The 14,129-nt window shown below is 53.3% G+C and overlaps 1 protein-coding gene across 1 annotated transcript in view; it reads right to left on the bottom strand.

Annotated features, from left to right (window-relative positions):
• Nucleotides 1-14,129, bottom strand: part of Hspg2 (heparan sulfate proteoglycan 2) — a 104,176-nt gene that overhangs the window by 27,484 nt on the left and 62,563 nt on the right. Inside the window, exons 37-57 of the mRNA XM_031379124.1 lie at nt 12,003-12,116; nt 10,495-10,622; nt 10,310-10,396; nt 9,057-9,115; nt 8,718-8,882; nt 8,507-8,617; nt 5,966-6,066; nt 5,701-5,881; nt 4,853-4,978; nt 4,627-4,779; nt 4,406-4,548; nt 4,017-4,152; nt 3,778-3,932; nt 3,308-3,458; nt 2,482-2,627; nt 2,259-2,394; nt 1,701-1,852; nt 1,437-1,572; nt 1,194-1,345; nt 431-566; nt 86-237 (exon numbers count right to left, since the gene is read on the bottom strand). Coding sequence (XP_031234984.1) covers nt 86-237; nt 431-566; nt 1,194-1,345; nt 1,437-1,572; nt 1,701-1,852; nt 2,259-2,394; nt 2,482-2,627; nt 3,308-3,458; nt 3,778-3,932; nt 4,017-4,152; nt 4,406-4,548; nt 4,627-4,779; nt 4,853-4,978; nt 5,701-5,881; nt 5,966-6,066; nt 8,507-8,617; nt 8,718-8,882; nt 9,057-9,115; nt 10,310-10,396; nt 10,495-10,622; nt 12,003-12,116 — 2,820 coding nt within the window. The remainder of the gene's footprint in view (nt 1-85; nt 238-430; nt 567-1,193; nt 1,346-1,436; nt 1,573-1,700; nt 1,853-2,258; nt 2,395-2,481; nt 2,628-3,307; nt 3,459-3,777; nt 3,933-4,016; nt 4,153-4,405; nt 4,549-4,626; nt 4,780-4,852; nt 4,979-5,700; nt 5,882-5,965; nt 6,067-8,506; nt 8,618-8,717; nt 8,883-9,056; nt 9,116-10,309; nt 10,397-10,494; nt 10,623-12,002; nt 12,117-14,129) is intronic.

The raw sequence follows: 14,129 nt of genomic DNA, 5'->3' as shown, positions 1-14,129 counted from the left end.
AAAGCGCTCGAACTCACAGCCTGTGCCTTTTACCCCCGCGGCTACGAGGGCCCTTTGGGTTCTTCCTTTGCTTCCCATGTCCTACCTGATGCCGGGCAGGAAGGCTGCCCCCACGCTTGTGCCAGGAGATCTGGGGGTGAGTCTGCCCAGAAACAAGGCAGTTCAGATCCAGGCTCTGCCCTTCTGACACATGGGAGGAAGATGATTCGATTCGGACTGGAGGGGTGACGGCGAGTGCTAGCAACAGAGGGTAGAGTATTGGTCTCCAGCAGCTGAGAGACGGGTATGAGTGGGGGCAGGGACCCCCTGGACTCATGCAGGTACAGTAGGCTGTGTTGCCTCTCCGTCCTGCCATGGCCGCAGCGAGGCGCCTCTGTGTGTGGTATCCAGCTCTATCCGCTTCCCATCCCCTCCCAACATGGCTACTTACCAGGCACAGTTCCTGCAGGCTCAATGGTGACCAAGACAGAGCTCTCCAGAGGCACGGGCCCTCCCTCCACTCGGCACACATATTCTCCTGAGTCCACAGGAGATACCTGGTGCAGTCGCAGCAGGGAGCCATGAGTCTGGCCAAGAGAGGGTGACATCAGAGGGATTCCTCCCAGGGCACCAACACCCATAATCTGCAAACTGCTGCCCTCTTTTAGCCCCATGGCTTGGCCATCAGCTCTGGGTCGGCTGGGGTCTTGTCCTAGGAGTGGGGGCTGCTGGGAGAAGCCCCCAGAGAACTGGCACACATTTTCCTATACTGCATCAATGCTAAGATCATACCCTCGGACTCCAGTCAAGACCCTCTGCAGTGCCGCTCTGACGATTGTAAACACCCCCCAACCCCCACCCCACAGAGGCATGCTGCAGTCAGTGGGATCCAAGGCTGCAAACCCCAGCACACAAGCTGATAAGCTGCAACAATAGCTATGCACTATGCACAAGCTGAGCGAAAACACAGCTGAGCTTGGTCCCTAGACGACTCTGAGCACATAGACTCCTATCTCCTTGTAGACCCTGAACCTACAGCACAGAAAGGTTGAGCAACTGGCCTAAGGTCAGGGCAATAGATTGATGCCTGGGCTGGCCCACAACTGGCTTTGGGTCTAGCCACAGTAGAACACACCTAAGTGATGGGGCCCACCCTACCACTCCCATCCAGAATCTCCCATCTTCTTGGCTCCTTTGTACCCCCTATCCTCTACCTGGTGCCGGGCAGGCAGGCTGCCTCCTCGCTTGTGCCACGTGACCTGGGCATGGGCCTGTCCTTGCACCACACAATTTAGATCGAGGGTCTGCCCCTCAGCCACTCGGGAGGAGGAGGTCTCGATGCGGATGGGTGATATGCTACCCGGGGCTGGAAAAGAAGTCACAGTCAAACATCTTCCCCAAAGCTGCCCCAGCCTCCTTTCCCTCCGCATCCCAGCCCAGCCGAGTGGGCTACTCACGGTAGGCAAAGTTGGCCCCGTTGTTGGTTGTAACGGTGACTGTGATGGTGGCTTCCTGCCCATTGCTTGCCCTGCAAACATATTCTCCAGCATCTGCCAGGGAAGCCTGTAAGATGTACAGGCGGGAGCCGCGGACCTGGCCAGGCATGACAGGGATGTCAGAGGCCTTCCAGAGCCCAGCAGGGGCTCCATACCTGCCTGCCAGGCTGTGACCCCTATATAGGCTACCGACCACGGACCCCTCAACGTTCTAGGAGTGAGTACCTGATGCCGGGCAGGCAGGCTGCCTCCACGCTTATACCATGTGACCTGTGCATGGGCCTGTCCTGCCACCACACAGTTGAGATCCAGCATCTGACCCTCAGTCACGGTGGAGGATGGGGACTCAATTCTGATAGGAGGAACAGGTCCAGGGGCTGTAGGGACAGGGGAAGGTAACAGATACTTTGCAAGGGACAGGGCTGAAACTCCCTTTTGGAGCTGGCTCAGCCTTGTAATCTGAGGTCAGATCCCCGTTTCAGAAACTTGACAGCCCTGTCTTGAGGCTCTGAGCTCAATAGCTCGATGAAGCGCCCAAGTTTTTCTCATGGCAGAAAACAGGAAGACAGATAGACAGACAGAGTCAGTAAGACAGGCAGATAGTAAGGCTAGAGAAGAAGAGAAGGAAGGCAGGACACCAAGGGAGAGACATGGCCAAGAAGACCTCGATGGACGATCTGCTTTGTCATTCAGACAAAGCAGTCTGCCTAGGTAGGGTCCTGGAGCCAGAGCCCAGGTGTCACCTGTCCCCAGCTAGCAGTAGGAGTCATAGGAGCCACTCACCAGGGATGGACTCGGCAGGTTCGATGGTGACCAGGACAGAGCTCTCTGTGTGCTCAGAGCCCAGGGTGACATGGCATACATACTCGCCTGAGTCTGCAGGGGACACCTGGTGTAGTCTCAGCAGAGGACCATGGGTCTGCGAATGGGGTGGATTGGGGTTTAGCCAGGGCTTAAAGTGTCCCCATCCATCCCCTCTAGCAAGCTGGCCCTAGGATGGCTTTACCTGGTGCCGGGCGGGAAGGCTGCCTCCACGTTTGCGCCATGTCACCTGTGCCTGCCCAGGTACCACACAGTTCAGATCCAGGGTTTGTCCTTCGGCCACATGGGAAGACGAGGATTCAATGCGGATGGGTGGGATGCTGCTGGTGGCTGGGCATAGAGAGGGTAGTTAGAGGCCAGCCTTGAACCTCTGGCTCCGAGTGTGGTAGTGAGTGCCCTGTCCTTGCCCAACCCCAGCTCAGGACTTCATCGACCTTAGGACCTCAAGGTGGCAAGATGTAGGGACCCAAGGACTTTCTCTGTCAGGCCAGGCAAGAGTATGCATAGTAATGGCGCTGTTCCCTTCTCAGAACACCTGCCATAGCTTCCCAGCATGCTTCACAGGCCCACATCTCCTCTGATTACCCCAACTTTACCGTTCCCATCAAGCTAAGCATATCCAGACTTGATAGGTGTTAAAACCACACCCATACCCAGTGAGTAGCCTACGAATGTCACAGCCTATCCAGAACAGGAAAAGGAGGTCGGTCACCAGAGGTTGAAGAATCACCTCAAGGTTGATGAAGGGCAGAGCCCAGATTTGAACCCCATCAGCCTAACTCCTGACTCAGTGTGGAATCCAACACTACTGTGTGCAGGGAGAGCCTCCGGAGCTTGAGGCAAGCTAGATCAGCATTCATCCCACCCCCAGACTGCTGGCTTCCAGAGCAGGCAGCAGAGGCTGACAGAATGCCCCTGCATCGCAATGGCCCTGGACAGATCACAGGCATCCTTCTCAGTACCTGGGAGAGCCTATGGCTCTGTCCCTGTCAGCTCCGCTGGCACCTCACCTGGTGTGTAGCTGGGGCCTGACTGGGGACTGTGAAGGACAGAGACAACAATGGAAGCCTCCTTAGGGCCCAAGTCACTCTCCACTCGGCACACATATTCTCCAGAATCCGCTAGGGAGACCTGAGGGAGCCGCAGCCGGGAGCCGTGGACCTGGGCCAGGCAGGGCAAAGGTGAATAAGGATGAGGCTGTAGCTGTGATCTCAACTCCCTCTGAGCCACAGTAGTTCAGTCATCCAACTCACAGGCTCTACTCTGAGCCATTCTCGCCAGGCTGGGAGCCAGGAGGGAAGGAAATGTCTTGATGCTCCACCGCAGGAAAGCTTAGCAGCTGAAGCACCAAGACCCCTCCCACTCCCCCTTCATCCCCTCCTCCGGCCCCATGCTTACCAACCCTCCCCCTTCACTCACAGGCTATCCACAGCTTGTTCCTCCATCCTGAGTACCAGCCCAGGCTGAAAAAGCTTCCTACCTGGGCATGGGGAGGCAGGCTGCCCCCTCGCTTGTACCATGTGACCTGGGTATAGGTCAACCCCATCACCGCACAGTTGAGGTCAAGCGTCTGTCCTGCAGTCACGGATGGCGACGAGGATTCGATCCTGACTGGAACTGAGCTGGCACTTGAAGCTGTAGCCACAACGGAGTAAGCATGCATCAGAGAGCCTTGGCTCACCTCTCCCAAAATGCCAACCCCAGAGGGAGGCTCCATACCTGACAGGACGACCACCTGAATGCGGGCCTGGGCGGTGCCTGTGGGGCTGGTGGCCACACAGAGGTAGAAGCCAGCATCAGCGGCTGTAATGGCTGGGATGAGCAGTGTGGGGATGTCTGTGTTCTCTGACCGTGCCTGCCACATGAAAAGAAGGCTTGGGTATTTGTGGGGGGACCAGGGCAGACTTGGAAGGATCAAGCCCTACACCAAGATGAGTTGGGGAATATTAGAATGGAGTCACAAAGGGATGAGTGGGGTGCGAGAGGGACTGGAGTATAGAGTCTAAGTAGGAGGGAGGTTCAGGGAGCCCAGGGTTGGGGGAGGGGCCAGCATGGAGGGATAGGCGGATGAATGCTGGGTCTCTATTGGGACAGCCAGGCTGGCTCACCTGTGGGGGCAGGCTGCCTCCCTCCTTCCTCCAGGTGATGCTGGCACTTGGTACCCCTGCTGCCCTGCAGTACAGCCTCACTGTGCGGCCTTCATGCACCTGGGTCCTCTCAGGGCTCACCTGGACTCTGGGTCCATTGCCCCCTATAGACAGAACCCCTGTGAGGATGCCTCTCTGAGCCTCTCCCACCCCCACCCCCACCTCAAGGCCTGCCCTCTCACCGTGCACCTGGAGCATGGCCCTGGCCACGTGCTGCCCAGCGCTGCTGAGGGCACGGCACAGGTACTGGCCCTGATCGGAGGGTTCAATGGCTGGCAAGCGCAGGATGCCTTTGTGGATCTGAGCCTTCACAGGAAGCTGGCCACTAGGACCCCCTGGTCAGGAGACAGGGGTCAGCATACCCTGGGACTGGCCCTTGTCCTCCTCCCCAAAGACAGCCAGTCTCACCAATCCATTCCAGAGTGGGGGTGGGGTTCCCCGTGGCGCTACAGCGGAACTCAGCCTGTTGTCCCGGCTGCACGGTGAGCTGTGGAGGGTGTATAGAGGCCACAGGGGCAGTGGCGGTGCCTGAGACTAACGAGAAAGCAAGGATAAGATATGGTCAGGGTGGGGACTGTCCTCCAACTCACAGCTGTAGCCCCTTGCCAGTTTCTGCTTCTATTCCAGCCCTACATAGCCATTCCTCCATGCAGTAGCCCGGAGGGGGTGGGGTGGGGGTACGGGGGGTCGGCAAGAGCTTTAGAAACATCATGGGCCCTGTTGATTTTTTTTTTTTTTTTTTTTTTTTTTTTTTGGTTTTTCGAGACAGGGTTTCTCTGTGTAGCCCCGGCTGTCCTGGAAATCACTCTGTAGACAAGGCTGGCCTCGAACTCAGAAATACGTCTGCCTCTGCCTCCCAAGTGCTAGGATTAAAGGCGTGCGCCACCACTGCCCAGCCTGGCCCTGTTGATTTCTTACCTAAGACCTCCCATGGTGCCCTCCTTCCTCTTTCTGATGAGGCTTCCCAATGGTGCCCAGACTCTTCAACTTCACAGTCCTTCTGCCTCAACCTCCAACCTCTGGAGTGACAGGCCTCCACCATCTTCCCTTCACTTCTTGCCTTCCAATCCCTCCCACCCCTGGCTTTCATCACCTGGCACAAGGGTCTGTGTCAGGACTCTCACTAGGGTAACCTCAGCTAGGACATACATCTCAGGAGGGCTGAGATACAGTTTGTCCTTCTGTACCCTACTTCTTCAGAGCCTAGAGCATAAAGGGGAACCCTGGGGCCAGGCTCCGATCACTACAAGACATACCCTGAACATGCAGTGTGGCTGTGCCCTGGTCCATGGCGAACATGTTGGAGCCAGTACACACGTAGGTGCCCGCGTCACTTGGCTGCACGTTGCGAATGGTCAGGATGCCGTTGAAGTCCATAGCCCGGGACGGCAGCTTCCCGTTGTGCAGACGGGTCCACACCAGGGTATAGGCTGGGGACTGCAAGCCAGCAGCAGGGTGAGGGACGTGTGTGGGCTCAGGGAGCCCAGGAGAACCTTCCCCGACCGCTCCCTGTTGGCTCACTTTGCTCTTGGCCGTACAGATGAAGGTGACATCAGCTCCAGGCCGCACACTCTGGCTCCGCTGCTCCTCCACTGTCACCGTGATGGGCTTGCTGGGAGCCTCTGTGAGTGGGAAGTCTCCAGTGAGCTCCACACCCTTGGTTCTGTGTCACTTTCTCTTAGGCCTGCTTTCCTGACCCCTTCTATGGGACAGGTCTTCCTCCGTTTCCCTAGCGGGCCTGAAACTCACTATGTAGACCAGGGTGGCCTCGGACTCAGAGATCTTCTCGCCTCTGTGCCTCGAGTACTCTCTCTTTGAAGATGGAGTCTCATGACCTGCAGGCTGGCTTCAAATTCCTTTGTAGCTAAGGATGACCTTAAATTCTTGATCCTCCTGCCTCAACTTCCCAAGTGCTCGGATTATGGGTTTGTGCTACCACATCTAGTTTTTATATAATGTAAATTTAATATAAAATATAAATATGGGGGGCTGGAGAGATGGCTCAGTGGTTAGGAACACTGACTGTTCTTCCAGAGATCCCGAGTTCAATTCCCAGCAACCACATAGCGGCTCACAACCACCTGTAACGTGATCAGATGCCATCTTCTGGTGTGTCTGAAGACAGCTACAATGTACTTATATACATAAAATAAACAAATAGTTCTTTTAAAAAATATAAATATGTAATGTATAACTGCATATAACATAAAAATATAAATATGTAATAGATATATAATTATATATTTCTAATAACATAACAGTATATATAAGAATAGTGTGTGTATCTATGGAGGTGTGCATATACATGGGAGTACAGGTGCCTACTGAGGCCAGAAGAGAGTGTTGGATCCTCTTGAAGCTGGAGTTACCGGTGACTGTGAGCGGCCTATGCTGAAGAGCAACATATGCTCTTAACCATTGAGCCATATCTCCAGTCCCACACCTGGTTTTTGTGTGGTTCAAATGCAAGGCTTTGTGCATGGCTGGCAAGGCCTCTACCAGCTAAGCCACATCCCCGGTACGCCTCCTTTGTACGTCTCTTCCTTCCTAGCCCAGCTGGGATGCCATTCCACTTCCTGGTGCCTCCCTGTACCTTCCCCACCGACCCTGACCAAGTCTTTCCCTGCCTGTACCAAGCAGCCAGCATGTAGTCCAGTGAGAGCATACTGGCACCACTGGCCCCAGTTCATCATCCCAGGCCACAAATGAGCTCTCAACACTTCGTACTTTCTGGCTTCTCCGTCTGCTTCCGGTTTGAGTCCCGAGACAGCTATTTCTCAATTCCTCCCAGCTCCCTCAGCCTGCCAACCCACCCTTCCACTGTAAAGCCCATGGCTTCAACTTACACTTGCTTAGAAGACAGAACCTGCCAGTCAGGTGTATTTCTATGCCCATCCAGTGACTAACTTTCCCCTGTGAAGCCTACACCCCACCCCACCCGGAGAGTCTAACTTTCTCCTCTAGTATGCCCCTCCTACTCCTCCCCAGTCCCTGAAGGATGTGGCCATGTTTCTGCGTGTCCCATCCCACCTGCATTTCGGAGCTCTGAATTCTTCCGGAGGACTTCCTCCTACACCATAGCAATCCCTGCCGCTTGCTTCACTGACCAATTTGTTCTAGAAATTTCCACGTCTGAAAACATCCCTTTTAGTTCCATGTATTTCCAGATGCTTCTGCATTACTTACTTGACCTTTCTCCAGTGCTGAGACTTTTTTTCCCTCCTAGACAGGGTCTTGCTTACATAGTCCAGGCTGGCCTCCATCTGGAGATTCACCTGCCTCAGTCTCCTGAGCATGCGCATTAAAGGTAGGTGCCATGGCATCCTGCTCAGAGCCTCCATTCTTGGAAGCATTTCCACACGTTCCATGTATCTACTCAACTTCCTACTCCTGTCTTGTCAGTCTGACCTTCATGTCTTTTCTCTGTCTATACCATACTTTCTATAGAGTGTTGGATGAGCAGCTTTCCCAGAAGCCTTTGCTCCAGCTTGCATCCTGGACACCCCTTCCCTACTTCCTCCAATCTCACTGGCTTCTCTTCCAGTTTTTCCTGCCCTTTTTCTCAAGCTTAACAGATTGGCCCTGGAGCTTGGTGGGTCTTATCCAGGGGCTGTCCTGAATAAAACTCAGCTAAAACCCAAGATAAGCTGGGATATACAGACCAAGTAGGACATAGTGACTCTCGAGTTCTCAGTTTCCTCACCCACATTAAACAGCTCGGGAAAATCTGCTTACAGTACCCATCCACTTGACCATGTCTCTGTCTGACACCTTCTCTTCTCTGCTCCCTCCCTTGTTGAAATCCTACAGTGTCTCTGCTTTGGGGAACCCAAATAAAGACACTTTACAGGCTAAGCCTTCCACATCTCAGTAAATGGCACCCAGACCCAAGGAGATATCTTTTCCCTTCATCCTTATGGATCATGGTAAGTCCTGTGGATTCTGCCTCAGGAACAGGCGTGAATCCATCATTTCCCTGTTCCTCCGCAGCTAATATCCTTGTCCAGCAGCCACAGTCCTCTCTAGGCAGGTGCTAGCTAGGACAGGGATGCAGGGACTCACCAGCGACCAGTAGCTCAGCCCTGCTGTTGCTGGTGTGAATCAGGTTTCGGCAGGTACAGATGTAGACACCGGCGTCGGAGGGCTGCACACTAGGGAAGTGGAGCTCAGAGCCTGGGGTGGGGAGAGACTTGTCAAGGTCCAGCTCCACGAGCCCCCAGTAGGACAGGAACAGGGCTAACTCGTGGGACAGAGGCAGTAGGTGTGTGTGTACCTTGATGCCGCTGTTGAGCACCACTGGGCAAGGGCCGCCCATCTTCACGGGACCAGTAGAAGTAGTGTGGTGGGCTCCCATTGACCTGGCACCTCAGGGTGTGTGGGCCACCTTGGGGTACCACACTCCGAGAAGGATGGATCTGAACCTCCAAGGATTCTTTTGCTAATGGAGTGGCAGAAGGAGGCCATTCAGCCAGGAAGACACTGCCTCCCCCACACCCCATCATAAATCAGTGTGTCCCAAAGCCTTAGGTCCCCAACCTCAGAACTCCATCCCTCACACTCTCTAGGGCCCACAACTCCCTCTCCCACCACGCTAGGTCATGGCCCTACTTACTCAGTGGCTGGCACCGGCCTCCTTGTACATTGGGGTTACCCTCATAGCCTGGAGCACACCTGTTAGGAGGAACAGGGACCAGCTCTGTCAGCTCCAAGGGACCTAGTGTCTCACAGGGAGTTTGAGGATCCAGCTCAGCCAGCTGCCCATGGTATACTGAGGAAGCTCAAGGTCCTAGAAGGACTCTGAGGGAGCCAGGGACGCTCTGACACAGGGCCTCAAGGAGCTGAGACAGACGTTGCCAGTGGGCCATGGAGAGGTAAGCCTGCTATTCTCTAGGGAAGCATTCATTCAACAAACATTTACTAGGGAATTGGTCTGGACCAGACACTTCGCTCAGTGTGGAGGCACAACAGGAGACATGGCAAGGTCTCCGGTCTGGGGCAAACTTTATGTAAACTGAGAATGAGGGAAGGGAATGGGGGGGAGCGGCACGTGGACTTCGGGAGAAGTGAAGTCACAGACAAAGCATGGCTCCTACGCTGTCATGGGTCCCCTTGAGCATGCTGCACTGTGCTTCCAGAGAACTGATCAAGTTTGGAAATGTTTTCCCTTTGATTCATCTACTCTGGGCTGCAGGCTCCTCAGAGCTGACACAGTTTGCCGGTTTATCCCCAGCACCTCAGCACATTGCACAGACACATAATAGATGCTCAGTGAAAATGTGCTAAGCTCTGCATGGCAAACCCCACACCTGTAATCTGGGAGGCTGAGATTCCAGGCCAGCATGAATTACACAGAGGTGGAGGCCAGTCTAGGCTTATACTGAGACCCTGTTTTAACCTGTCCACCCTCCAGAAAATGTTGAATAAATGCAAAGGGCTGAATCTTGAAGGCCAAGAGGAGTTAGCCAGGATGGGGTGGGGTTGGGGGTTACAATGTTCTGCACACAGGGAATAGCCCATAACGATCTAAACAGTAAGAACTCAAATTTCCAGGGGTGGTCGCACACATCTGTAATGTCAACACTAGAAGCAGTGTAGCCTGGGCTACACAAGAAGACCCCGTGCCGTAACAACGAAACAAAGCAAAACAACCCCATATGATGCAAGAACTTCATCCCAATCCCAGCTGGTAGAAGAACGGCCATACGCCTGAAGCAGAGTCATAAGCACTCATCCCAAAGGCGGCATGAGCGTGGGAAGTGTTTGGAACAGTGGGGGCCATGGTAGAGACTTTTCCGAACCACACCCTGCAGGACTCTCGCCTGGGAGTCTCTCGTTCAACCCCTTCTCTTCCCACTCCCTACTTACTGCTCACAGTACTGCCCAGTGTAGCCAGGTTCACAGGCGGTGCAGCGGTACCCTCCAGCTCCGAGGCTCTCACAGGTGCGGGAGAACCTGGGGCAGGCAAGCAGATGTCAGGCCCCAGGAGCCCCCTTCCCAGCTTGCCTCCCATTTTCCAGCAGTTCATCCTTGGATCAGAGCAAAGTACGCACATGTTCTCTGGGTTGGTCAGTGGGCAGGCACAGGGCTGGCAATCCTCAGGCGTTCCAGCCGTGGCGTCTCCGTAGTAACCAGTTGCACACAGCTCACAGAACTCACCAGCTGTGTTGTGCTGACATCGCTGCAGGGCACAAGGATGTCAAACACCAGCAAATGAAGCAAAACTCATCCAAACACCCTGATCCAGAAACCATAGACCTATAGACATGTCTTAAAGAAGAGTGGTGGAAAGGACATACGGATTTCATCACAGTGATGCCCATCAGCTCAGCCGTGCTGAAAAGAACACCCATGGGGACCTGGATAAATCAAAATGTCCACCTAGGCCTGGGTTTAGGGATGCGTCAGCAACATCAGCAATTGAGAGGGATGCAGGAGGATCAGGAGGTCAAGATCATTCTTGGCTACACAGTGAGTCAGCTGTCTCAGAAAAAAATTAGCAGGTGAGTGAGTGAGGCGAGAAGGCTCAGTGGATAAGAGCACTGACTGCTCTTCTGAAGGTCCTGAGTTCGGATCCCAGCAACCATATGGTGCTCACAACCATCTGTAATGAGATCTGACGCCCTCTACTGGTGTGTCTGAAGACAGCTACTGTGAATTACGCTGGAGCGAGTGGAGGGGGGAGGGGGGAAGGGGGGGCGGAGCGAGTGTGTGTGTGAGTGCATGCATGCATGTGTATGTGTGTGTGTGAGAGAGAGAAAGAGAAGATTAAAGAAAAGCAAAGGTATACATTTGGGCACAGATCCTTGAAGATACAAGTTTCACTGTAAATAAACAAACAAACCAAAACCACATGGAGGGGCACTGGAGAGATGGCTCAGGAGTTAAGAACACTAGTTGCTCTCCAGAGGACCCAGGTTCAATTTCTAGAACCCACATGCTTTCTTCCAACTGTCTGAAGTACAAAGGAATCTTCTGATGCCCCTTTCTGGACTCCATAAACACCAGGCATGCACATGGTACACAGACATAGGCAAAACACCCATAGCCATAAAAAAACCAAAAGCCCTATTAGGAGCATATATAATCTTATGTAAAGACAGCCTCATGTGGGATGTTAGCATAGTGTGTTCTTTGCTTCATAGTGAGTTTAGGACTCTGTCAACTATCTGTGCCCTGGCCATGTACCTGTGGGGCCATACACATACCACTCAAAAAAAAAAATGCATGAAAGGTATATTTACCAAGGTTTTATCCCTACCACCACCACTGCCACCACCGCCACCACCACCACCATCACTACCGCTGCCGCCACCAAACCCAAGCCTCTGCAATCTGTCTCTTTTGCTATGGAATTAGCCGTTTGGCTGTAAGCAATAAGGAACCGGAGCTCCCTTTACAAAGAAGAATGGTGCCCCACAGTTCTGGCTTCCTACCATGTTCACCTGTTTTATTCACCCAGAGTGCTCCTCTGTGACCTTGTCCTGGAAGCAGGCATCCTTTACCAAGACCCCTCCCCATACCATTGCCCACCCCCAGCCTAGCCCTCCTTGCAGCTTACCGAGCAGGCTCCAGTCTCCGGGTGACACAAGTCGGAGTGGCCGTTGCATTCACACAACTCGCAGTGACCAAGGTACAGTCCACTCCCAGTGCGAGTGTAGCCTGGGGCACAGTCCTAGTGGACAGAGGAAAGTTGGTCTCCATTGGCCACAGGGTTCCACCCAGAGCCAGCCGATCTAGCCTTCTCCTGCACTATCCAGTATCTAGTCCCCATTGGCTCCAGAAAAGAACATCCCAGGCCAGTCTCCATCCACAAGCTCTCAAGAGACTCTCTCAAGAGTCTCTCATCTCTCATGGCTCCAGGAGACAGGGCTTGGTGTGCCCAGGCAGTGTTGGAGAAATATAGTATATTCTTAATGGGGAATCTGCCTCACTTCAAGACCCAAAGTTCTGGTGGGAAAGGTCTTTCTGGAAACACTTCACAGCTAAATGGGGAAGTGAGATGGAAGATCACTTGAGAGAGAGAGCCCTTGAAGACATTTATGTATCTGTGTGAGTGTATATGAGGCACAGTGTATGTATGGAGGTCAGAGGACATTTTGTAGGAGTCAGGTCGTCTCTCCTTCAACAGTGTGGGGCCTGGGAGATGAACTGAGGTCCAGGCTTTGTGGCAAGTGCCTTTGCTGCCTAAGTCAGCTTGCCAATCTTTATCACTGGCTTTGCATGCATTGTTAGTAATCCTGCTAGGCCTGGTGGCACACACCTGTAATCCCAGCACTTTGGGAAGGGCAATAGGAAGATTGGGATGTTCAAGGCTAGCCCCTGCTATATACTGAGCTCAAAGCTAACCTGAGCTACATAAGTCCCTGCCTTGAAAATTCAAATAAACCAAAACCCAAACCAAAACCAAACAGGCATAGCAATAGGGGAAGCACACAGCATGGTGGATGTTGGAGATGAAGGATGAGAGGTCTGGACAGCAGGTGGTTCTCTCTACCCTGTCTGCCCCTTCTGTCAAAGCAGCCAAAGGCCTCCTCCCCACATTCCATGGTCACTTGGTAGATGTCCTGGGCTGAGCTGCAATAAGCACAGAGGCGCTTCCTAACAGCTCCTCCTTCAAATGAGGCAAACTTGGCATCTTTGAGGAGCATGAATTTCTACACTGGGATTTAGAAAACCTGTGGCCCCAGATAAGGCTCAGGAACATTAAAGTGTAGATCTCCTGTCACCCCCCTGGAAAGGGTTCTGCCACCTCATCTAGGATTGAGTGGGTCGATGCCATGTGGAGGGTAAACTCCTGTCTACCTGGAGCTCAGAGCTTGGGCCACATCTGGCAGAGGCTCACAGGAGCTTCAAAATGACAGCCTTCCGTCCCACCCCACTGACCCTCGCCACACAGGACACCATGCCTGGCCACATCCAACAGACACATTGTCCCTGTGTAGCTCTAATCATGTCTATAGCAGCGTGACTTCCCCACCACAGGGCCCTGTTCTAAGCTATTCATAGTGACCCACCTGCAGGCCTGGTCACCATGTGCTTCTCCTCAAGCCTACAGTGACATCATTCCATGCTGTGTGCCTGAGGCATGTCCTTGCTCAGCTGTGAGAGTCTTATGTGCTTATGAGTGTCTCTCCAACTCAAAGTATGCCATTCTTGTGGCAGTACGGCCTGGCGGTTAGGACAAACAGACTTTGGGGTCCATCAGATATAGGTTCAAGTTAGTCCCCCACATGTTGTCTGTGTGCCGCTGGGTAAGTCACCTATCCCTTGGACAGTTTGCTTCTATCAGTTAAAGGGATGGTTTGGGACTGGAGAGATGGCTCAGTGGTTAAGAGCACTGACTACTCTTCCAGAGGTCCTGAGTTCAATTCTCAGCAACCACAGGGTGGCTCACAACCACCTGTAATGGGATCTGATGCCCTCTTCTGGTACGTCTGAAGACAGCTACAGTGTACTTCTATATATAAAATAAATAAATCTTTTTTTAAAAAAGTCTTTAAAGGGATGGCTTGGCTATTAGGGAGTGACCGGAACAATGTGAGAACAGAAGTTGCCTAACTCAGAGAGCAGCTACAGCCTACAGCAATGGTTACTGACCAATCGCGCTGCACACAGCAATGGTTACTGACCAATCGCGCTGCACACAGCAATGGTTACTGACCAATCGCTCTGCACACAGCAATGG

This window comes from Mastomys coucha, unplaced genomic scaffold, assembly GCF_008632895.1.
Source record: "Mastomys coucha isolate ucsf_1 unplaced genomic scaffold, UCSF_Mcou_1 pScaffold18, whole genome shotgun sequence".
NCBI lineage: Eukaryota > Metazoa > Chordata > Mammalia > Rodentia > Muridae > Mastomys > Mastomys coucha.
This window is presented reverse-complemented; position numbering and strand designations above follow the sequence as displayed.